The 19,706-nt window shown below is 37.2% G+C and overlaps 1 protein-coding gene across 1 annotated transcript in view; it reads right to left on the minus strand.

Moving 5' to 3' along the window:
• myo7aa (myosin VIIAa) overlaps positions 1–19,706 on the minus strand; it is a 196,220-nt gene that overhangs the window by 68,716 nt on the left and 107,798 nt on the right. Inside the window, exons 16-23 of the mRNA XM_051926837.1 lie at positions 17,195–17,332; positions 13,891–14,049; positions 10,684–10,776; positions 6,040–6,134; positions 5,769–5,853; positions 5,280–5,498; positions 3,322–3,429; positions 2,451–2,660 (exon numbers count right to left, since the gene is read on the minus strand). Coding sequence (XP_051782797.1) covers positions 2,451–2,660; positions 3,322–3,429; positions 5,280–5,498; positions 5,769–5,853; positions 6,040–6,134; positions 10,684–10,776; positions 13,891–14,049; positions 17,195–17,332 — 1,107 coding nt within the window. The remainder of the gene's footprint in view (positions 1–2,450; positions 2,661–3,321; positions 3,430–5,279; positions 5,499–5,768; positions 5,854–6,039; positions 6,135–10,683; positions 10,777–13,890; positions 14,050–17,194; positions 17,333–19,706) is intronic.

A 19,706-nucleotide genomic window follows, 5' to 3' on the forward strand; every position in this document is an offset into this window, starting at 1 on the left:
ATACCTTTGATCCCTTAAGGACTAGGCATGTTCCAGCCTCCTACTCCTGTCCCTGGTACACCGATGAGCTCAGAGCTATGAAAGCCACTAGCCGGCGTCTTGAACAGCTTTATAAGAAAACGGGCCTCATAGTTCATTCACAGCTTTACACTGAGCACATACTTAAATATAGGGATGCCTTTAACACTGTTCGCTCTAACTATTATTCCTCTGTCATAAATGGTGCTAAGTCTAGGCCTAGAACTCTTTTTGGGACTGTTAATAAACTCCTCCAACCCCCTCCTCTAGCATGCCCCAATACAATTGAACAGTGTCAGGCTTTCTTACATTTCTTTAATACCAAAATTGATCAAATCTATCACAGTTTCCTCTGCACACCACAGTCACTCACTCATTCTGATCTGCCATCTCCATCATCAAGACTTGCTTGTTTCTTGCCTGTTGACTCTCTTGCCATCTTTGAACTTATTAATAAGTCTAATGTCTCCTCCTGTCTGCTTGATCCTGCCCCCACTTCTCTGCTTAAGACATGCTCATCCATAATTAGTATTCCTATTGCCTCATTGGTAAATGCATGTTTCATTTCAGGTTCTGTCCATACTGCCCTCAAAACTGCTGCAGTTACCCCAATCCTTTAAAAACCTGACCTGGATCCTTCCTTTCTCTCCAGTTACAGGCCTATCTCTAATCTCCCTTTTTTGGCTAAGGTGATAGAATACGTGGTTGTTACACAACTCCTTGCTTTTCTTCTAGATAATACACTCTATGAGCCTTTTCAGTCTGGCTTTCGTACACAAAACAGCACTGAGGCAGCTCCTCCTTCATGACTTAAGTGCAGCATTTGACACTGTTAATCATGAAATCCTCCTGTCACGTCTCTCTGCTGTAGGCATCTTTGGCTTAGCCCTTCAATGGTTCACATCATTTCTTTGTAATAGGCAACAGTTTGTCACACTCAGCCGACATAAATCTTCCACCTCACCTGTGTCGCATGGTGTCCCTCAGGGTTCAGTCCTTGGACCATTACTTTTTCTACTTTATATCCTTCCTTTGGGTCAGATTATTCGCAGATATGGCCTTAACTTCCACTGTTATGCAGACGATATACAGTTATATCTTAGTACAGACTCCCTTACAGATTCACCTCCCAGCACACTCACGGAATGTATTACTGATCTTAAGCTATTGATGGAAAATAACTTTCTCAAACTTAATGCCAATAAAACTGAAGTGTTACTAGTCGGTCCAAAATCCCAACTTTCTAAGGCATCCAATTTCTCTATTTCTGTTGATGGTACACTTGTCAAACCTGCTCCTGTTGTCAGAAAGCTTGGTGTTTTGTTTGATTCATCACTTAAATTGAGTTACACATTAGGTCTCTTTCCAAAATTTCATTCTATCATTTCCGTAACATTGCCCGCCTCCGTCCATATCTGTCCTAGTCTGATGCTCAAACTCTGGTTCATTGTTTCATAATGTCTCGTATTGATTACTATAATTCCCTCTTCATTGGCCTCCCTGCAAAATCTATACAGAAGCTACAGTATATTCAGGACTCTGCGGCTAGAGTCCTCACCCACTCAAAGCGTTTTGCTCGCATCTCCCGTGTTCTCTCCCAGCTTCACTGGTTACCGGTTCCATCAAGGATTAAATTCAAGATTCTGCTTCTCACCTTCAAAGCCACACATAACCTTGCCCCCTTCTACTTCACTCAGCTACTAGTTCCTTACACTCCTTGTCGCTTTCTCAGGTCCTCGAGCAGTAATCTCCTTACTGTCCCACGCACCAGACTCTCCACCCTGGGGGGCAGGTCCTTCAGTGCTATAGCACCTCAACTCTGGAACCCTCTTCCTCAGTATCGCCGAGATTGCTCCTGTTTCTGCACTTTTAAATCTCAACTGAAAACTTTCCTCTTCTACAAACTTTTGTTATCTGTGTAATTTTTTAAATTTTTTTTTTACTCTGTATGTAAAGCGACCTTGGGTTTGTGAAAGGCGCTGAATAAATGTAACTTATTATTATTATTATTATTATTATTATTATTATTAATCCTTTAGTACCGCTGGTTTGACTTTGTGTTAAACGAGCAGTTGCTCACAGAGTCCCGAATGAGGCACATTATCTGCATTGTGAGGTAGCGTCAGTTACAGTTACGGCACTATGGCCATGTGGCACGATTTCCTGAGGGTGATTTGCTGATAGGATCCTCATTGCTGACGACCTGAGTGGCTGGACCAGGCCACATAACACCTGGCTGCGCAGACATATGGTCATTTCCGGGAGATGGTACTAGACTGTGTGTCTACTTGGGGGTTTGTCAACCAGGATCCCAAGCTGATTTGACATGTGGTGGGTACGGCAATGTGCTGTACCAGTGCATGCTCCCCAATATGACCTGACCTGACAAGTTTATTATGCATGTGAAACTTAATCATGTCACTGACTGTTACCTCAAATCCAGAAGGTGCCTGGCCTTCCTGGCCTGGAAAAGAGTTGGTAGTTCCAAGGAAGCCAAACATCTTGTCAACCATTTCTGAGTCATTGACAGGTTCATTGCGCGCCTTTTCCATTTGCTCCAGAAGTTCCTTTTTTCGTCTTGCATCTTCACGCTCCTTCTTTTCCCTTTCTGCATCCTCACGAGCTAGCTGAGCAAGACGTTCCTACAGAAAGGAGAGATGAACAGAGTTTTCATGCAGTCAAACTCATTTAGACACAGGTTGTGGTTATTCTATCAGTCCAAAAACTACATTCAGGATAAATCCATGGGTGTTTAGCTATTTTCATGACAATAAGTTAATAATGGATGATACTGGTAGATAAGATGAAAGTGCATTAAGTCCTTACTTGTAACTCTCATTATAGGATTAGTTTAAGACATAGCTTTTAAAAAAATCAGTTTATTTCACAGCTGTTTTGTTACAAAATTTAGGAGGTATTAATATGTGAAAGAGCTTTGCAGCAATTATAAAAAAAAATAAATCAAGACTGTCACCAGCAAAGCAGATTGCTATTACTGTATATGACAATTCCTGCTTTCTTTAGCCTCATGATTGATGGGAATGCAACACTTTTCACACAAATCAGTATCCACACTAAGTATAAAACAGGGCATTTTCCTCTGTCAAGTTCTAACCTCATACTTATTTTCCTGAAATGGTCTATACATGTAGATCTCAACACATGATTTCCATATTTAATATTTTACCACTCATTTGGAGCTGACATTTAGTCTCAGTCACTTTGTAATAAGTTGACATTTAATTTTGTCACTCCTAATTTCTCTTCTGTTATATTAATCTGAAAAGCTTTAACATTTTTTACCTGATGTTTCTTCTCTGCTTCTGCTTTTGCTTTCTTCGCACTCATTTGGTTCCTTAACTTTTCTTCTTCAGCTAAACGCATTTTTTCTGCCTCAAGTCGCCGACGGTACTAGAAAAAAAAGATAATTTAATTACAGTGATATGTGAACACGATAATTCCTAAGACATTTTTTATAAAAATATATTTTAACGGTTACAATAATTTCTGGGATCATAGACTGAACAAATAAAGTTCTAGTTAATCTAATTTAATTTAATCCAAGGCAGTGGTTGTTGCTGCTCCCTAACATGTGCAAAGTACTTTTGTCTACTTATTCCTATCATAATGTATAGCAGTTTTCTCCCACACTGCAAAAATGTGGTGGTTATGTTGACTGGGGACCCCAGTATCATCAGTATAATGGATTAACACTTCATCCAGGGCTGCCTGGCTGCAATGACTATATTGGAATAAAAGGTTTCAAACAGAAAGATGAATGAATGAAAATGAAATGAAAAAAATATCTTCTTCACTCAGTGGAATTATTTTATTTCTAGACAAAGAGCCTGTTTCAACAACGTAAGATGAAACGGGCAAGAGTTTGTGTCAGCAGTGTATGAAGAACAAATGATAAATAACGAAGAAGTTGTTTTGTAATGATTGTAGTCCGCTTTACTCATTACTGTACAGGCTTGTACTGTTAGTTGATGAATTTTCCAGGCCTATAGTATAATATTAAATAATGAATGATCCAGTACAATATGGAACAGTAATAAGTATAAGCACCACAAACCTGTTATAAGTGTATTGAATGAATGCATAATTGAATCAGAATGCGTAATTAGGCCTCGAGCTGTAGTCAAAATTGCCTTTCAGGCCTCTAGAGCTTTAATCGAAGTTGCCTTTCTCTTTGAATTTTTGCGGCCGTAAATCCACCGCCTGCCGCGATGTTGGGGTTGGATGTCAGTCTTGTAAGGTTTTTCGGGCAGCTGCGCAGAAGGCGACTGTGCATTTGGCTTCGGACGTGTGCAGGCGAATTATGTATTAAGATGCACAGAGAGAAATCTTTTTTTTAGTTTTGCACAGAGAAATTAAATACGGATAGGTTGATTTAAAGTGACAAGCTCTGTTTATCCATATTACTAGCCAGAATCTCACAATACTATGCTTGTTGAATTGCATCTGGAGTCATTGACTTTGTCCTGTTGCTCGTAATAAAATTTTGCAGCTGGACATTGACTATCTTGTATGATTGCCTGACTTGTGTATCTTGGAAGTGTTTTCTCTTTTGTGACCATTCTGGATTATGAATGAAGTTAATTTCAGATGAAGATGAACAATTACATTTTATAGCTTCACAAAGTCTAACAAAAATGAGATTGGCGAAGCAGGATGTTACAGGTTGTTCTATCTCATTCAAATGCATGTTCTGGGAACACAGGAGAGACCACTAAAATAGGTAATTAAGAACTCCAGATGCTGCAGGTATTGTCGTCTTCTTAATGCAGGTGGCGAATAGAAACATGGACAATAGGACAAAAGAAAGTGGTAGGACCACATTACTGCCCAAATGTTAATGGAGGAAGAATCTGGATTGCCCTTTCTCATTATGCACTCTTTAGAACACAAAAGAGCAGGAGAAAAGAAAATAATTTCAATTTGCTGTCTTCTCTTTAAGAGAGTGCATTGCCTGAGAGTTTACTACGGGAACCCCAGAGGCAATTTTAGAACTGTGTATATAAGGGTGTCAGTATGTCTGACTTTAAAAGATTTCTGTAGACTCATTTCTCTTGGGTTTGCCGAGGACTACTTAGTAGTTGCAAGGCTTTGAACTCTATAACCTATAACCTTAATTTGATTTAATATACTTTAAACTTTTATAATCACATATTCTGGTAAGAAATAATGTTTTATACATTTTTCCAGTAGAAGTGATTTTGTACATTGCAACAATTGATGTTTCCTTTGGGTTAGCTTACCTCTCCCTTGAGCCGCTTGTACAATCTCCTTGAAATCATTCCCCTGACATAAGCCTGTATTGTAATAACAGCCCATAGTCGGTGCCGGAATGCCCGTCTGACCAAGTAGCCTCGACAACGAGCCTGAAACTCAATAATTCTTTTTCGGGCTACATGATATGTTTTGTGTAGCTTCCGGGACTTATACAAGGCTTGGAGTCTGGAGAAGCCAGTCCTCATCTGGGAAAACAAGAACAAAATAAACATGTCTATTACACAAAGAGAAGTTTTGCCAATAATGACTTTCCTCTGCTTTGAATTACGACTTGGATTAATTTTAATTTGTGCCAGAAAATCAAATCTTTTTGTTCATATACTATAGATTGTTTGTTCATGAATAAATATTACTTTTCTCCCCTTAAAAAACAAAACTTAAAAACAAATTCTTCATAATGATACCCTGTTCACACAGTATTTAAGTGTTCTCAAAATGGAGGAAGTGATGCTTACCGCACTGTAGTTTTTTCGGCAATGATAGCCTCGCCAGTATTTCTGAATTAGCATCACAGATTTTCGAATTTTAACAAAATTTGATCTGAAAAACAAAGAAAACACTGCAAATTAATTATAAATTCTTTTTAAAAAATCAGATCTTTACCTACAATTGAAACATTTCTTTTAATAATAAAACAGACCACCTGTAGGCTTTAAATAATATACTGGTAATCTAAAGAATCGTAATTATGCACATCCATTGATTTACATTTTTAACAAGTCCTACCTGTCTTTAAAGCCACGGACAACTTTCTGTATAAGAATGACCCTGTCAGTGATTGCCTTGTCCCTCTCAATCTCCAGTAACATGTCATGATGATCCTGTAAAAAACAATTGCAATACTGTAATCACTGTGTCACAGTGTCTAAAATATTAACTACAGAGACGTAAATTATTAGTTATTCTTTCTCAAAAGAATGTAATCATTACTTTTTGACTGTGGAGAGGGGTGAAGAATCAGGTATACATAACTAACACAGCATCCAGCTTTGGAGAAAATCTAAAACCCAATCATTTTTTCAAAAAATATAAATCTAAACTTGCAATAAATTAAACATTTTCATTACATGCCCCAGCCACAGGGGATGCACAAACCAGTGTGTTTCTTTGTGCCGGTCCCAAGCCCGGATAAATGGGGAGGGTTACATCAGGAAGGGCATCAATTTGTGGACAACAATACAAATTTGCATACCGGATCGGTCGAGCCCTGGGTTAACAATGACCGCCACCAGTACTGTTAGCCAACAAGGTGCTGGTGGAAATTGGACTACTGTTGGCCAAAGAAGAAGGAGAAGAAGAGGGGGAGATGTGTCCAGAGGCAGGAAGAGAGGAGGAAAGTAAAGAGAGTGGAACTGAGGGTAGGAACTTTGAATGTTGACAGTATGACTGGTCAGGGGAGAGAGTTAGCCGATATGATGGAGAGAAGGAAGGTTGATAAATTGTGCGTGCAAGAGACTAAATGGAAGGGGAGTAAGGCGAAGGCTAAAGAAAAGGCGTTTGATGAGTTGTATGAGAGGTTGGACACTAAGGAGGGAGAAAAGGACCTATACTGTTTGGCTAGACAGAGGGACCGAGCTGGGAAAGATGTGCAGCAGGTTAGGGTAACAAAGGATAAAGATGGAAATGTACTCACAAGCGAGGAGAGTGTGTTGAGCAGACGGAAAGAGTACTTTGAGAGGCCAATGAATGAAGAGAATGAGAGAGAAAAGAGGTTGGATGATGTGGAAATAGTGAATCAGGAAGTGCAACAGATTAGCAAGGAGGAAGTAAGGACAGCTATGAAGAGGATGAAAAATGGAAAGGCTGTTGGTCCAGATGACATACCTATGGAAGCATGGAGGTGTTTAGGAGAGATGGCAGTGGAGTTTTTAACCAGATTGTTTAATGGAATCTTGGAAAGTGTGTGGATGCCTGAGGAGTGGAGAAGAAGTGTACTGGTGCCAATATTTAAGAATAAGATAGATATATAGATACTTTATTAATCCCCAAGGGGAAATTCGCATACTGCAGCAGAATACTGATAAAAAACAATATTAAATTAAAGAGTGATAAAAATGCAGGTATAACAGACAGTAACTTTGTATAATGTTAACGGTTACTCCCCCGGGTGGAATTGAAGAGTCACATAGTGTGGGGGAGGAACAATCTCCTCAGTCTGTCAGTCGAGCAGGACAGTGACAGCAGTCTGTCACTGAAGCTGCTCCTCTGTCTGGAGATGATACTGTTCAGTGGATGCAGTGGATTCTCCATGATTGACAGGAGCCTGCTCAGTGCCCGTCGCTCTGCCACAGATGTCAAACTGTCCAGCTCCATGCCTACAATAGAGCTTGCCTTCCTCACCAATGAGGTGTCTCTCTTCTTTATGCTGCCTACAGGATATGTACAAGGGAAGTGTGACAGTGGTGAGGTCTGCGGTAGGAGTGATGAATGCATTCAAGTTGGAGGCGGGATTACATTAGGGATCGGCTCTGAGCCCTTTCTTATTTGCAATGGTGATGGACAGGTTGATAGATGAGATTAGACAGGAGTCCCCATGGACTATGATGTTTGCTGATGACATTGTGATCTGTAGCGATAGTAGGAAGTAGGCTGAGGAGACCCTGGAGAGGTGGAGATATGCTCTAGAGAGGAGAGGAATGAAGGACAGTAGGAACAAGACAGAATACATGTGTGTAAATGAGAGGGAGGTCAGTGGAATGGTGAGGATGCAGGGAGTAGAGTTGGCAAAGGTGGATGAGTTTAAATACCTGGGATCAACAGTACAGAGTAATGGGGATTGAGGAAGAAAGGTGAAAAAGAGAGTGTAGGCAGGGTGGAATGGGTGGAGAAGAGTGTAGCAGTAATTTGTGACAGACGGGTATCAGCAAGAGTGAAAGGGAAGGTCTACAGGAATGGTAGTGAGCCCAGCTATGTTATATGGGTTGGAGATGGTGGCACTGACCAGAAAGCAGGAGACAGAACTGGAGGTAGAAGAGTTAAAGATGCTAAAATTTGCACTGGGTGTGACGAGCATGGACAGGATTAGAAATGAGTACATTAGAGGGTCAGCTCAAGTTGGACGGTTGGGAGACAAAGTCAGAGAGGCGAGATTGCGTTGGTTTGGACATGTGCAGAGGAGAGATACTGGGTATATTGGGAGAAGGATGCTAAGGATAGAGATCTGCCAGGAAAGAGGAAAAGAGGAAGGCCTAAGCAAAGGTTTATGGATGTGGTGGGAGAGGACATGCAGGTGATGGGTGTAACAGAACAAGATGCAGAGGACAGAAATATATGGAAGAAGATGATCCGCTGTGGCGACCCCTAACGGGAGCAGCCGAAAGAAGAAGAAGAAAATTACATGCCCCTGAAACTGCTTCCAGTTCTAATTGTAATGATGGCCATTAGTGCACCTAAATTCAGGAAACTGGCAGAGAAATCACTATTGCCAAGCATACAATTCACTCAAGAGTGTTTATTTCTGTAGCTCCTTTCTTTAATTTATTGTACAGTCAGCCAGTCATTCTCTAATCTGCTTAGTCCTGAACACGGTCGCAGGGGTCTGTTGAAGCCTATCCCAGCCAGCATAGGGCACAAGGCAGGGAACAAATCCTGAATAGGATGCCAGTCCATCAAATGGCAAACACACACACACCAAGCATGCACTATGGCCAACTTAGAATCGCCAGTTCACCTAACCTGTATGTCTTTGCACTATGGGAACATGAATATGAATCCCTATTAACAGAGCAACTGATACTATACAATCTGCATTCTGGATTTGGGTGAAACTGCAGATAGACTGCCAGTAACAAAGCATAATTTTAACTTTGTTTATGTTTATTTTAGGATGTGAAAGAAACCCTGTTCTGATACCACAAAGGTGACAAAGATTTTTTTTAAATAAACGACTAGAAGAAGAGCCATAAGCCAGAAAACAAGCAAAGATTCATGAAAAGGAAGTCAATTAAACACTTTTGTCAAGCCAACATTAAAAACCCAAAATTGTAGTCAAAAATACATAGATCAGAAATCTTTAACCAGGAGCTCTAACTAAACAGGCAAATAACCCTGGAATTTTCTGGGTCAGTTGCCTAGCAATATCATAAAAAAACTCCACAAAATGGTGGCAGAACAGCATTCAAAGTGGCTGAAAATAGTTATAAATGTTCTAGAAAAATCGTCTACAATAGTAGTAACTGCAGAATTGAGTTCTGCAACTTCTAAGACCTATACTTACACAAAAAGGAAAGCGAAAATAGGTCTCATGTGCAAATAAAAGTAAAAAATAATACCAAGCATAAAAAACCACCAAGACATATAGAGTTGTAATGCAGAAACATTAAAAACGTAAGTACATTGTGTCTTTGCAAATGCTATTAATTTTTCATCTAGTCATTGCACTTACTGCTGTGTTAAATGTCTTGTACTTTACCTACGATTGTATTCTATTTGAATGTTAACTTTGCAGTGTCTTGCCAAAACCTCATATGCATTGTATACTGTATATCTTGACTTCAGCCTCCTCTGGTAAATAATTAATTAATAATAACTGGTGTGACAATATGCACTAAGTCCTTATAGTAAATAAAATTATTGCCTAGCTGCTAGTCGTGAACAGGTTTCTTTAAATGAATATATTCTAATAGATTATTCCTAAAATTAATACCAAATGTTGTTTATTTTTTGCTCATCCTTTTTTATTTTTTGTTGAGATAATTTGTGTAATAGTAGTTCTCTTTGCCTGCAAAAAACAATATATATCTTAATAAAAAAAGGCCTTATGGAGTCAAGACAACTGGAAAAAACACCTTAATAGAATAATTATGTGATGAAAAATTTCTCCAGGGAACAATAGTGTTTTGACTGTTCTTCTTCCACAAGCCTAATTTAAGTGCAGGTTCCTGTTAGTGCAGCAATCTGTCAAAACAACAGAATTCTCTACAAATACTGTGATACTAAGGGACGTATTGCAAAAGATTATTTTTTTTAACTGTGGCTCCCACAACATCATCCCAACCCCCAATCCCCTTCCTGTGAATAACTTTCCTGGCAGTTAGTATCTTGTAAGGCATTCATCTGCCAGGGACATTTTTATTGAAATGCAAAAGAGAGACAGGGATAACTAAAGATTCGATTGTTTTTATGAATGAAGGCCTTAAAAACTCAAATGACATACCTAATCAAACAAGCACAAAACAAGTCAATTGTAAAATCACATTTTAGTACAGCAAGAGTTTGAATTCAAATAATTGCTTTTTTATTTCAATCTTAAAAGAATAATTGTTATCATATTTAGATCACATAACTCACTATTTTGAAAGTCTCTGCAATTTATTTTTTGCTCTGAAGCAGTGGAAATCTGCAGAATTAGTCATTCTCAATTAATAGTACCTTTAAAAAGATTTTGGTTTTGCCAATTTGCCAGTCATCATCTTTTCCTAATACTGCTTCTGCTATCCGTTGACAAGTTCCTCGAAGGTCCTCCTGTAATTAAAGTAAAAAAGGAGACTAAAATCAGTAGTTTTACAGGAGTGTTACAGTGACAGTTGTTAGAACCTTTATAACTTGCAGAATTAACAAAATTTGGGTACCTATACTTTCAGGTATTATTGATAAATTAGTAAGTAAAGTATGAATGATAAAAATAAGAATATACCTGAGTGCATCATTTGATATGTATTACTTTAAATACTGCGATAGTAAACTTACAATAAATTAATTAAAAAGCTATCTTTAGACATTCAAGTCCATTCCATCATCTGAGAATACAGGAATGTCCTTATCACACTGATTGCAATGAAATAATGGTCCAACTTGCTCAGAAAAATGAGAAAAATGGAATTGTATGTTCTTATACTGTCAAGTTTTCTTACAATAAAAATTTGAAAGGTTTTGGTTTTTGTGATAGCTCTGTACACAATGCACAAGGAATGATCATACAGTCAAAAATACAGCTTTAAACATTAAGCATCAAAGATGACAGTCTGATCATTCTAAAGGTCATTGGTATGTTGGTAGAGACGTCTAGCATTGTTTTTTACCGCACAACATTTTGTGTATTGTGAATGTTGTAGCGGATGAACTGGCATCCTAACTGGGATGGAGAGTAACATATCTGGCCAGGAGGCGATAATGGATGGATCACATTGACTCAGGTGCACCTTAACGAGGATGTTTCCTATTCCATTTCCCAGTTTAAATAATACATGTACTGGGGGAAGCTGTAGGCAGAGAGCTGTTTATCTCCCAAGACAGTTGTTGATACTTCACTGGCATGGCCCTAGTTTGGACATCAACAGGATTGCATGGAACTCCTAGTTCAGGAGGGCAGCCCTGTTGAGGTCCCTGGGTGCAGACACGTGGCACTGGCAGGAGAAGACTTCCCTTCTTCATGGAGGGTCAGCCTGACTTGAAAGTGCTTCCTGTATGCAATGCTGTGGAACCTGAAGTACTTCCAGGTCTAACATAAAAGAAGCCGCCTCATCTCACTTGAGTAGATGGAGTTGAGAGGAAGTGGACAAGGCTTGCATGGGAGGAGTGAAAGGAGTAAGGAAGAAGAATTATATTGACTTGAATTGTGTGCTTGTTGTAAATAAAAATCACTGTTTTGAACCCAGGACTGTGTGTGTGCAATTATGTCTGGAGCCTGGTGTTCAGTGACACCCCTAAAGGTCACAGTATGTATGTAATAAACATGCTAAACAACATGATGTAAAAGAACACAGAGAGTATCTGACTGTGGATTACAGTGAAGACTGTGGATGACAGTGAACACAGTCAACAAGATTTGCCAGGGTCAATGTGGATCATGGAAATTAAACAAATCCCAAGCAGTGAGTAACCACTGTTATATAAACTATGTAAATTCTTTACCAAGTCTTTAAATAAGTTTCAAAAATATATGATAATAAAAGAATTTTACACATAAAAATTAAGAAACACAAATTTAATTGCATATTTTGTAATTCAGGCAGATCAACAACTGCTAAAATGTAGAGGTCATTGTTTCAAACCTTTACTTGCTCATTTTGTATTTTATTTCTCTGGAAAGGGTCCTGGCAGCAAGATACACCAGGCCATGCTATCCTCAGCAACTGTTTCCACTAGCTTGTTTGATCCAGAAAAACATTGGTTTCTCTCCAGGGTCTTCCCGTATTGCTGAGCTTCAGCCTATTAGAAAGTAAGTAGCCCTGCACAGGCGCCTCATTTTGACTGTTTGTGCTTGCAATCTCACTCATTTGGTCACAACTCAAGAGTTTGTGTCAACAGGGGTGGATGGGGATGCATTTTATCATTAAAAACTCCTTTCAAAGACTTAACCTTTGCTTCAGCCAAGAATGTGGTACAATATCTGCTAAACAGCTGCCTCTGAATTGATTCTAATGTTAATATAAGATCAACACTACCACCCTATTTGTGAAGAAGATGCCAGTTTATCTGAACCCCTGTAACTGGAGTAACTACTCACCCTTATCCTTAGGGAAACAACTCTTTTCTTCTTTCCACCCTGCCCTCAGATTAGCATGTGCTGAATATCATCCCAGCCTCATCACGTTCAACTGATACTTTCATTTGCTCCAGAGATTACAGTTTCATGAAGACATAACTTGATACTGTGCAATCATTTGCTTTGCCCTGATATCTTGTCCATGAAAATTATGAGCAGGAGAGAAGATGTGTCCCCAGTGGAGTTCAACACCCATGATAAATTGACTCAATTTAATGGCAAGTGTGCAAATGCAACACTCTCTCTGTAAATGCTGAGAATGAATCATACGCAGTAGTGTTCCCCCAGAACAGCTCTACTCTTAAAGCATATTTTACAACAAACCACAGGGTGCATGTTTGCCAATATTCTGCTTTAGGGAAGACACTCTAACCTAGTATGATCGGGATCAAGGCAGGCATCAATTGTGGATGTCCAATGAGTTAAATGCAGGGAACATACACTCACATTCACACTCACTGAGCTAAAGGGCACTTGGTGATCCTGTGTTGGATTAAACAATGACGTGGAAAAGCACTGATAATAATAATAAAAAAAAAGATTTCTCTGAAAAAGTTTATAATTGTCACAGGTCCAGAATCCATTTGTATCTATAACTATTCATGTTGCACTTCTGTGAATTTTTTTTATTTTTCTGCTGTTAGAGTTCATAACCATAAAATACTAACCCACCATTGGAAAGCACAGACCAGAGAGCCCTTAAACTTAGTATCTTAGAATACTGTGGCACCGAAGTTGACAATTTAACTTCCTAGTACAAATGTTATTGAACCATTACACACAATATGCTCAGTCCTCTCAAGCATCAAACAACAGCTTAAATCAAAAGTAACATCACCAAAAGAGATACTGCATATTTACTGAACATTTCTTTTCTTTTGAATAGTCTTATTTGTTTAATAAAAAAAAATAAGATATTTTAAATCTCAAAGCGGAGTGTATCCTAAAATGCTGAATTTTAGGGCGTTTGTGTTGTGTGTGTGTTTGGCTAGCATGCTCATTTATTCTCTCTGTCCATTGTTTGACCTATCAGTTTGCTCAGTTACAATCAAATTTCTTTTGATTTAGAATTTAATTTCATTATGGCTTACCTGCTTGTAGGCTGGTTTAACACCAGGCATAAGAACACGGTAGCGATCTACAAATTCCACAAAAGTATAGCGTATAGGGTAGCCAGCTCTTCGTATTCGAATAGTTTCCATCATTCCCGAGTATCTCAGCTGACGCACACATAGCTCACGGTCAAACAACTGTCAGGAGAAATGGGTAAAATCATGGCAAAAATATTTATTAGCTGATACCATCTTTGCTTTCTCATTCTTTGTTTTACAAAATTTATGTTGTTATCCATTTATCTATTTTCCTTAACCGTCTACCCTTGGCAACAAGTGCCTAATTTGCAGTAATGTGAAAGAATCTCTTCCCAGATGAAACTCTAGTCCTTTTTTCACTTGTCTTTAATCATCTCAGTGCACATTTTAGCTAAATATTCTACAGAAACCCTAAATGCAAAAGTCACTGTTACATAACTAATACAGTATGCAATAAACTGGCTTCAGTTTCATTTTTCACCTTTTCTGAATCAATGTTCTTGATTTGCGGTATGTGAAAAATTCTACACTTAGTGAAAAATGCTCAGGAGTGTTAAATTTAGATAACTCAATATAAATACAAGTCAAACTAAAAAACCTTTTGTTCCATAGGTAAAGGCAATGTTCAAATGATTTATTTTATTAATTAAAATGCAAACAATAAAAAGGAATGTAAACAAAAGCAGTACAACGGCTCATCTGACTAGAATCCTTAAGTAGTCTTACCCCTAAGGTTCAGCTATGGACCTTGCAATGAAGCAAACTATTACTTACTTAACTGGTTGTCATTCTCTTTATTGTGGGAGAGCTAATATGTTAAATATTCCCACATACTCCAGACACTTTTTAATCAAATTCAAAGTGTAAGCCATAAAATAATATCTGCAGTAGGTTTCAATTTGACATTTGTTGCTTCTGGAAAGCAGGAAGTCCAGTTTTATGGCAAGAATGGAATCTGTCAAGCACTTCTGGACATAAACTATGTGTAAGTTAAACATAGTCTTTCTATCTTATCAAAAAGGAAATGGAAACTGGAAAACAACAGTAAATCACAGTTAAAAGTACAAAATGATGGCTTCTTGTCCTACGCCTTGTTAGCTGCAGTAATAAACAAAACCTAACTGTATTTATAGACATTTTAAAGAAAGTACTACACACATTGGTTTTTACAATATTTACATTGCTTGTTAATGCTAGAGTTGTTTCCATTTATCTAAAAAACCTCACACTGTTCCATTCCATTCAAACTAGTGTGGTGCTGAGGTGTTACCTGTTGCACAAGTGCACTTGGGTCCTAATTTGGGATCCTGAGGTGTTACGTCGTGTGGTGGGTGCAGCAAAGCGCTGTATCAGTGCATTCTCCCAACCTCTTCCTCTCTCATATACATCTATTTATCTATCTGATGCTGTTATCCTGAGACACACAATTCTTAAGGTTATACTCTACTATCTACAGCTAGAGCTACAGTATTTGGTTGTATTTATAACTCACTAGTGGCAATTAATACAACATTTTCCTTTTCACCCCGTGTCTGCGTGGGTTTCCTCCGGGCGCTCTGGTTTCCTCCCACAGTCCAAAGACATGCAGGTTAGGTGGATTGGCGATTCTAAATTGGCCCTAGTGTGTGCTTGGTGTGTGGGTGTGTTTGTGTGTGTCCTGCGGTGGGTTGGCACACCTGCCCGGGATTGGTTCCTGCCTTGTGCCCTGTGTTGGCTGGGATTGGCTCCAGCAGACCCCCGTGACCCGTGTTCGGATTCAGCGGGATAGAAAATGGATGGATGGATGGATTTTCCTTTTCAATGTATTATGTCGTTTACTTGACAATATTGCCTCTTCATTTTAATTTAAATCAGACTTGCAGTATTTGGAAAATGTGCACTCATTTCAAAATAAACTTGCTATAAATAAAAAAAAAAAAGGCTTCAAGGATTTCAAAATGTCATTTCTGTATAAATATAGAATAAAAACTATTAAATACTACAGAGATCTTAGAATTGAATGGTATAACTCAAAGGGATAAATGTGAGCACTTAAATAAAGGTATGCAAGCAGTGTTTTTGTTAAAACTGAAAAATACTACACTTTGTGCAACATTCCATTGACAAACCATAAACTATTACAGGATGGGCTGTAGATACAGTATGACATTGTTCCAGGGTATGTACAGTAATACAGCAAAATTGTTATTAAATGTACAGTATAATTTAAAAATGTGAAGAATTTCTGTAATTTAACACATTGCTTGTTCTAAAAATTACAAAAGAAAACAAGTTTAACAAAGATGACATAACACTTATGTCACAATTTGGAAGAAAGAAAAAAATGGTTCTCTTGTTAGCCATGGAAAAATAAACGTCAGTCCAACATTTAAACCTTTGAGCTTTGGCCCAGTCTTTTCGGGAACACAAAAGAAATAACTTTGCCTAAAGATGGCACAAACTTACCAGAGAATACAATATAGCATACAAAACATTGTTATTTTATAAGGACATGTAACATGAGGTACTTGCTTATTTTGTACTCTCTTGAGCTGGCTGCATTTCATTTGCAAAAATAAACATATTTTTTGACTTAAATCCTTTTGGTATTATCTGGCTGTTTTTACTGCCAGATAATACGTGAGTTATAGTTCAAAATTAATCTTCTTATAATTGTATAAAGGAAAAGACAATAAAATGTTTGGAAATTATTTCTGCATGAGATGACAAATATGAAAACATCACTACATTACATAGAAATAAAACTATGAGCCATTTTATAAGAAGAAAACACACTCTCAGAAAATGTGTTTGCACTTCAGAGTGCTAAAGATTTCAAACCATACAGAAGACCAAGATCAAAATTGCATACCCCAACATTTTTAACAAAATTTTAAAAGTAAATCAATTATATGCCTTAATGGTGCAGTGATTGGCAATACTGCCTCAAAGATTTCTTGTCTTTCATCCTCATCACTGGCCCCATGACACCACACTGGACAGGAACAGAAAATGGATGGATAGACATATCAGACAGAAATGAGGTTCCAAAACATTTCAAAACAAGATTCTCTGATAGAGGAACATTTAAAGGATAGAGTGTTAGATTAACTACGCCATTTGACACAGCAAAAATACTCAGCTCATTAATTTCATAAAAAGTAAATTTTCTGACAAAAATTAATCATTTTATACCTAAACAGAACTCACACAATACAACATTTGACTTAATGCTATGATTAATCATTTTTTCAGTCCAATAAACAGATTGTCATTTGTAAACATGGTGTAAAAAAAAAATGTATGTAATTCTCACTTCACTTACCATTGGTTTCTTGTACTCATTAGGCTTGATGCATCGGACAAAAAAAGGCTGACAGACACTGAGAGTTCTCATGAGCAGCTCCAGTGAGCGTTTAAACTGACTGCTGAGTGTTGGCGAACGTTTCCTTGTTTCCGCACCCTACAAGCAGGAAGCAATGGATACATATTTTTCTCAGGAAGCTGGGGACACCTAACAAAAACATTTTCTCTAACACTCCTCTACAAAAAACAGACAAAGCTGACACTTCAGGGCAGCTGGCATTTTACACATTAAAAAAGAAATTTGGAAAGTGTTAACCAAATATAGAAAATAAACAAAAAGGGTAAAAAAGTAACACTGAAAAATAAATACAAAGGGGCCATTTACTAGAGTTAAAACTAATCATTCAAGTATATTTTTATTGAACACCTTCAATATTATTCTACATACAGTATTTGTTGTCTGCACTTCTGGCAAAATGTACCATGCTTTTAAGTAGTAAAAGAAATATGTTTCGAAAATTAAAACATTTCTACATTTAAAGATTTTGTTATTATTGCTGAAATTATGCTTTCTAACTTTTTCAAGGAAACCATTTCTGTCTTAGAGAAAAATCATACGTCAAAATTTGTGATCCTGGTGTTGTTTCTAACACTTCAGTAATTGGTGGCTGAGTCCCACTTTTATGTAAACTAATTTTTAAGCACATGTCTGGTTCTTGCTCTGTTGCCTGTGGCCAGAATTATCCATTAGCATGCTGTATGCTTGATTTATTAACAAATTAGTAAAGTTTTACAGAAAATAAAAGATTCACTCTGCTCATGTGTTTATTAAGTGGCCACTCTCTTTTTTTATTTACTTCTTTTGAAGAGAGACATGGTGGCACAGTAGTTAACATTACTTTCTCAGGAATTTATAGACTTCAGTTCGACCACTCAGTCACTATCTGTGTAAAGTCTGCACATTTTCCCTGTGGTATCTCAAGATACTCTATTTTTCTTTGACATTCTAAAAATATTCATGTTAAGTCAACTTGTGACTCTAAAGTGGTCCTGTGTGTGTTTACTGTATGTGTATTAGTTTCCATTGTGTCACATTCACGGTGGGTTCACAAAGCTGCTAAGATGGTTGCATTGACTGATAAAGTCAATTCATTTATTTGTGTAAACTAATTTTCTATTTATTTGATTTTTTGGATTTTACAGTATGTTCTGATTATGAATTTTGTGCTGCTTAGACACAATACTGCAGCGGTGTAAAAGGATGTAAAAGTAAAGGGCAAAATATTAAAACATTCTATAAATTCACAATTAAGACCTATTGATTAAAAATAAGGTGAAAACCATATGAAACCCAAATAGTGGTAGCAGTACTGAATGGGAGTGTGTTTGCCTGCCAGCTGTCATCCCACTTCCTGGGGATAGCCAGGACAGTAACTCTTCCTTGTTCTGTATCAGATAATGTTGAGTAAGGTGTGGATTGTAATACACTTATACTGTACATGAAAACTGTGGACAAAAAAAATTAAAAAAATGGAATGCAATGTTGTATAGTAAGTTACCCACTGGAGACCTGTGTTATAATAAGTAGCTAGAGCAGCAAGAATATGATTTTGGTGTATCAAGAATACAAACATGCATAATGTGGAGTTAACAATAGGTGTCCTTGAAGAACATACCCCAGCAGGAAGGAAAAGTGGATACAGGTGGTAAAAAAATAATAAACACATCTTTTAGTTTACTCAAAAGAATTAAGTAATTAAGGGAAATGCACCCCATACCATAATAGAACCATCTGATTTCTAATACCTTTGATTTAAATGCTTACAAAAATCATACATCAGACATCACTTATTTGTCTTCTTTGTTAAAGGGAACATGGTGTTGTCTCCTTTTCTTTCTACTCAATAATTAGATTAAGGTATATGAGTAAAATTTTTTATGTTTTCTATATGGTTATGCAATTTGACAGAAAGATATTTTAGCAAAAATAAAAAAGTTAGTCGTCTTTCAACTAGAAAACATGAAAGGGTAACTATGGTTTAACTGAATAGTACTAAATCACACAGTAACAAGGCCAGGGTGTCACAATGATCTTCTCGGGTTTTGCTGATAATATGATCAAATTTAACCAAAAGATATAGCTTTTTTTATAAATATTTGCTTATGCCAATCAGAATTCTGTAATTGTCTGCACATTTCTTCTCATGGCCTGGGTCAAAATTATGATGTTTTCAAATTGCAAAAACTAAAGAGACCAGATATACCAGCTTTTTAATATACTTTATTTACATACATAAATCATATATATATATATATATATATATATATATATATATATAAAGCAAATATATATATATATATATATATATATATATATATATATATATATATATATATATATATATATATATATATATATATATATATATATATATAAAGCAAATATATATATATGTTACGGCCAAAACCCGAAATTGGCCAAAGCGGGAAATGTCCAGCCAAATCGGGAAATGGCCAATGTCGCTGTAAAT

This window comes from Erpetoichthys calabaricus, chromosome 4, assembly GCF_900747795.2.
Source record: "Erpetoichthys calabaricus chromosome 4, fErpCal1.3, whole genome shotgun sequence".
Classification (NCBI taxonomy): Eukaryota; Metazoa; Chordata; class Cladistia; order Polypteriformes; family Polypteridae; genus Erpetoichthys; species Erpetoichthys calabaricus.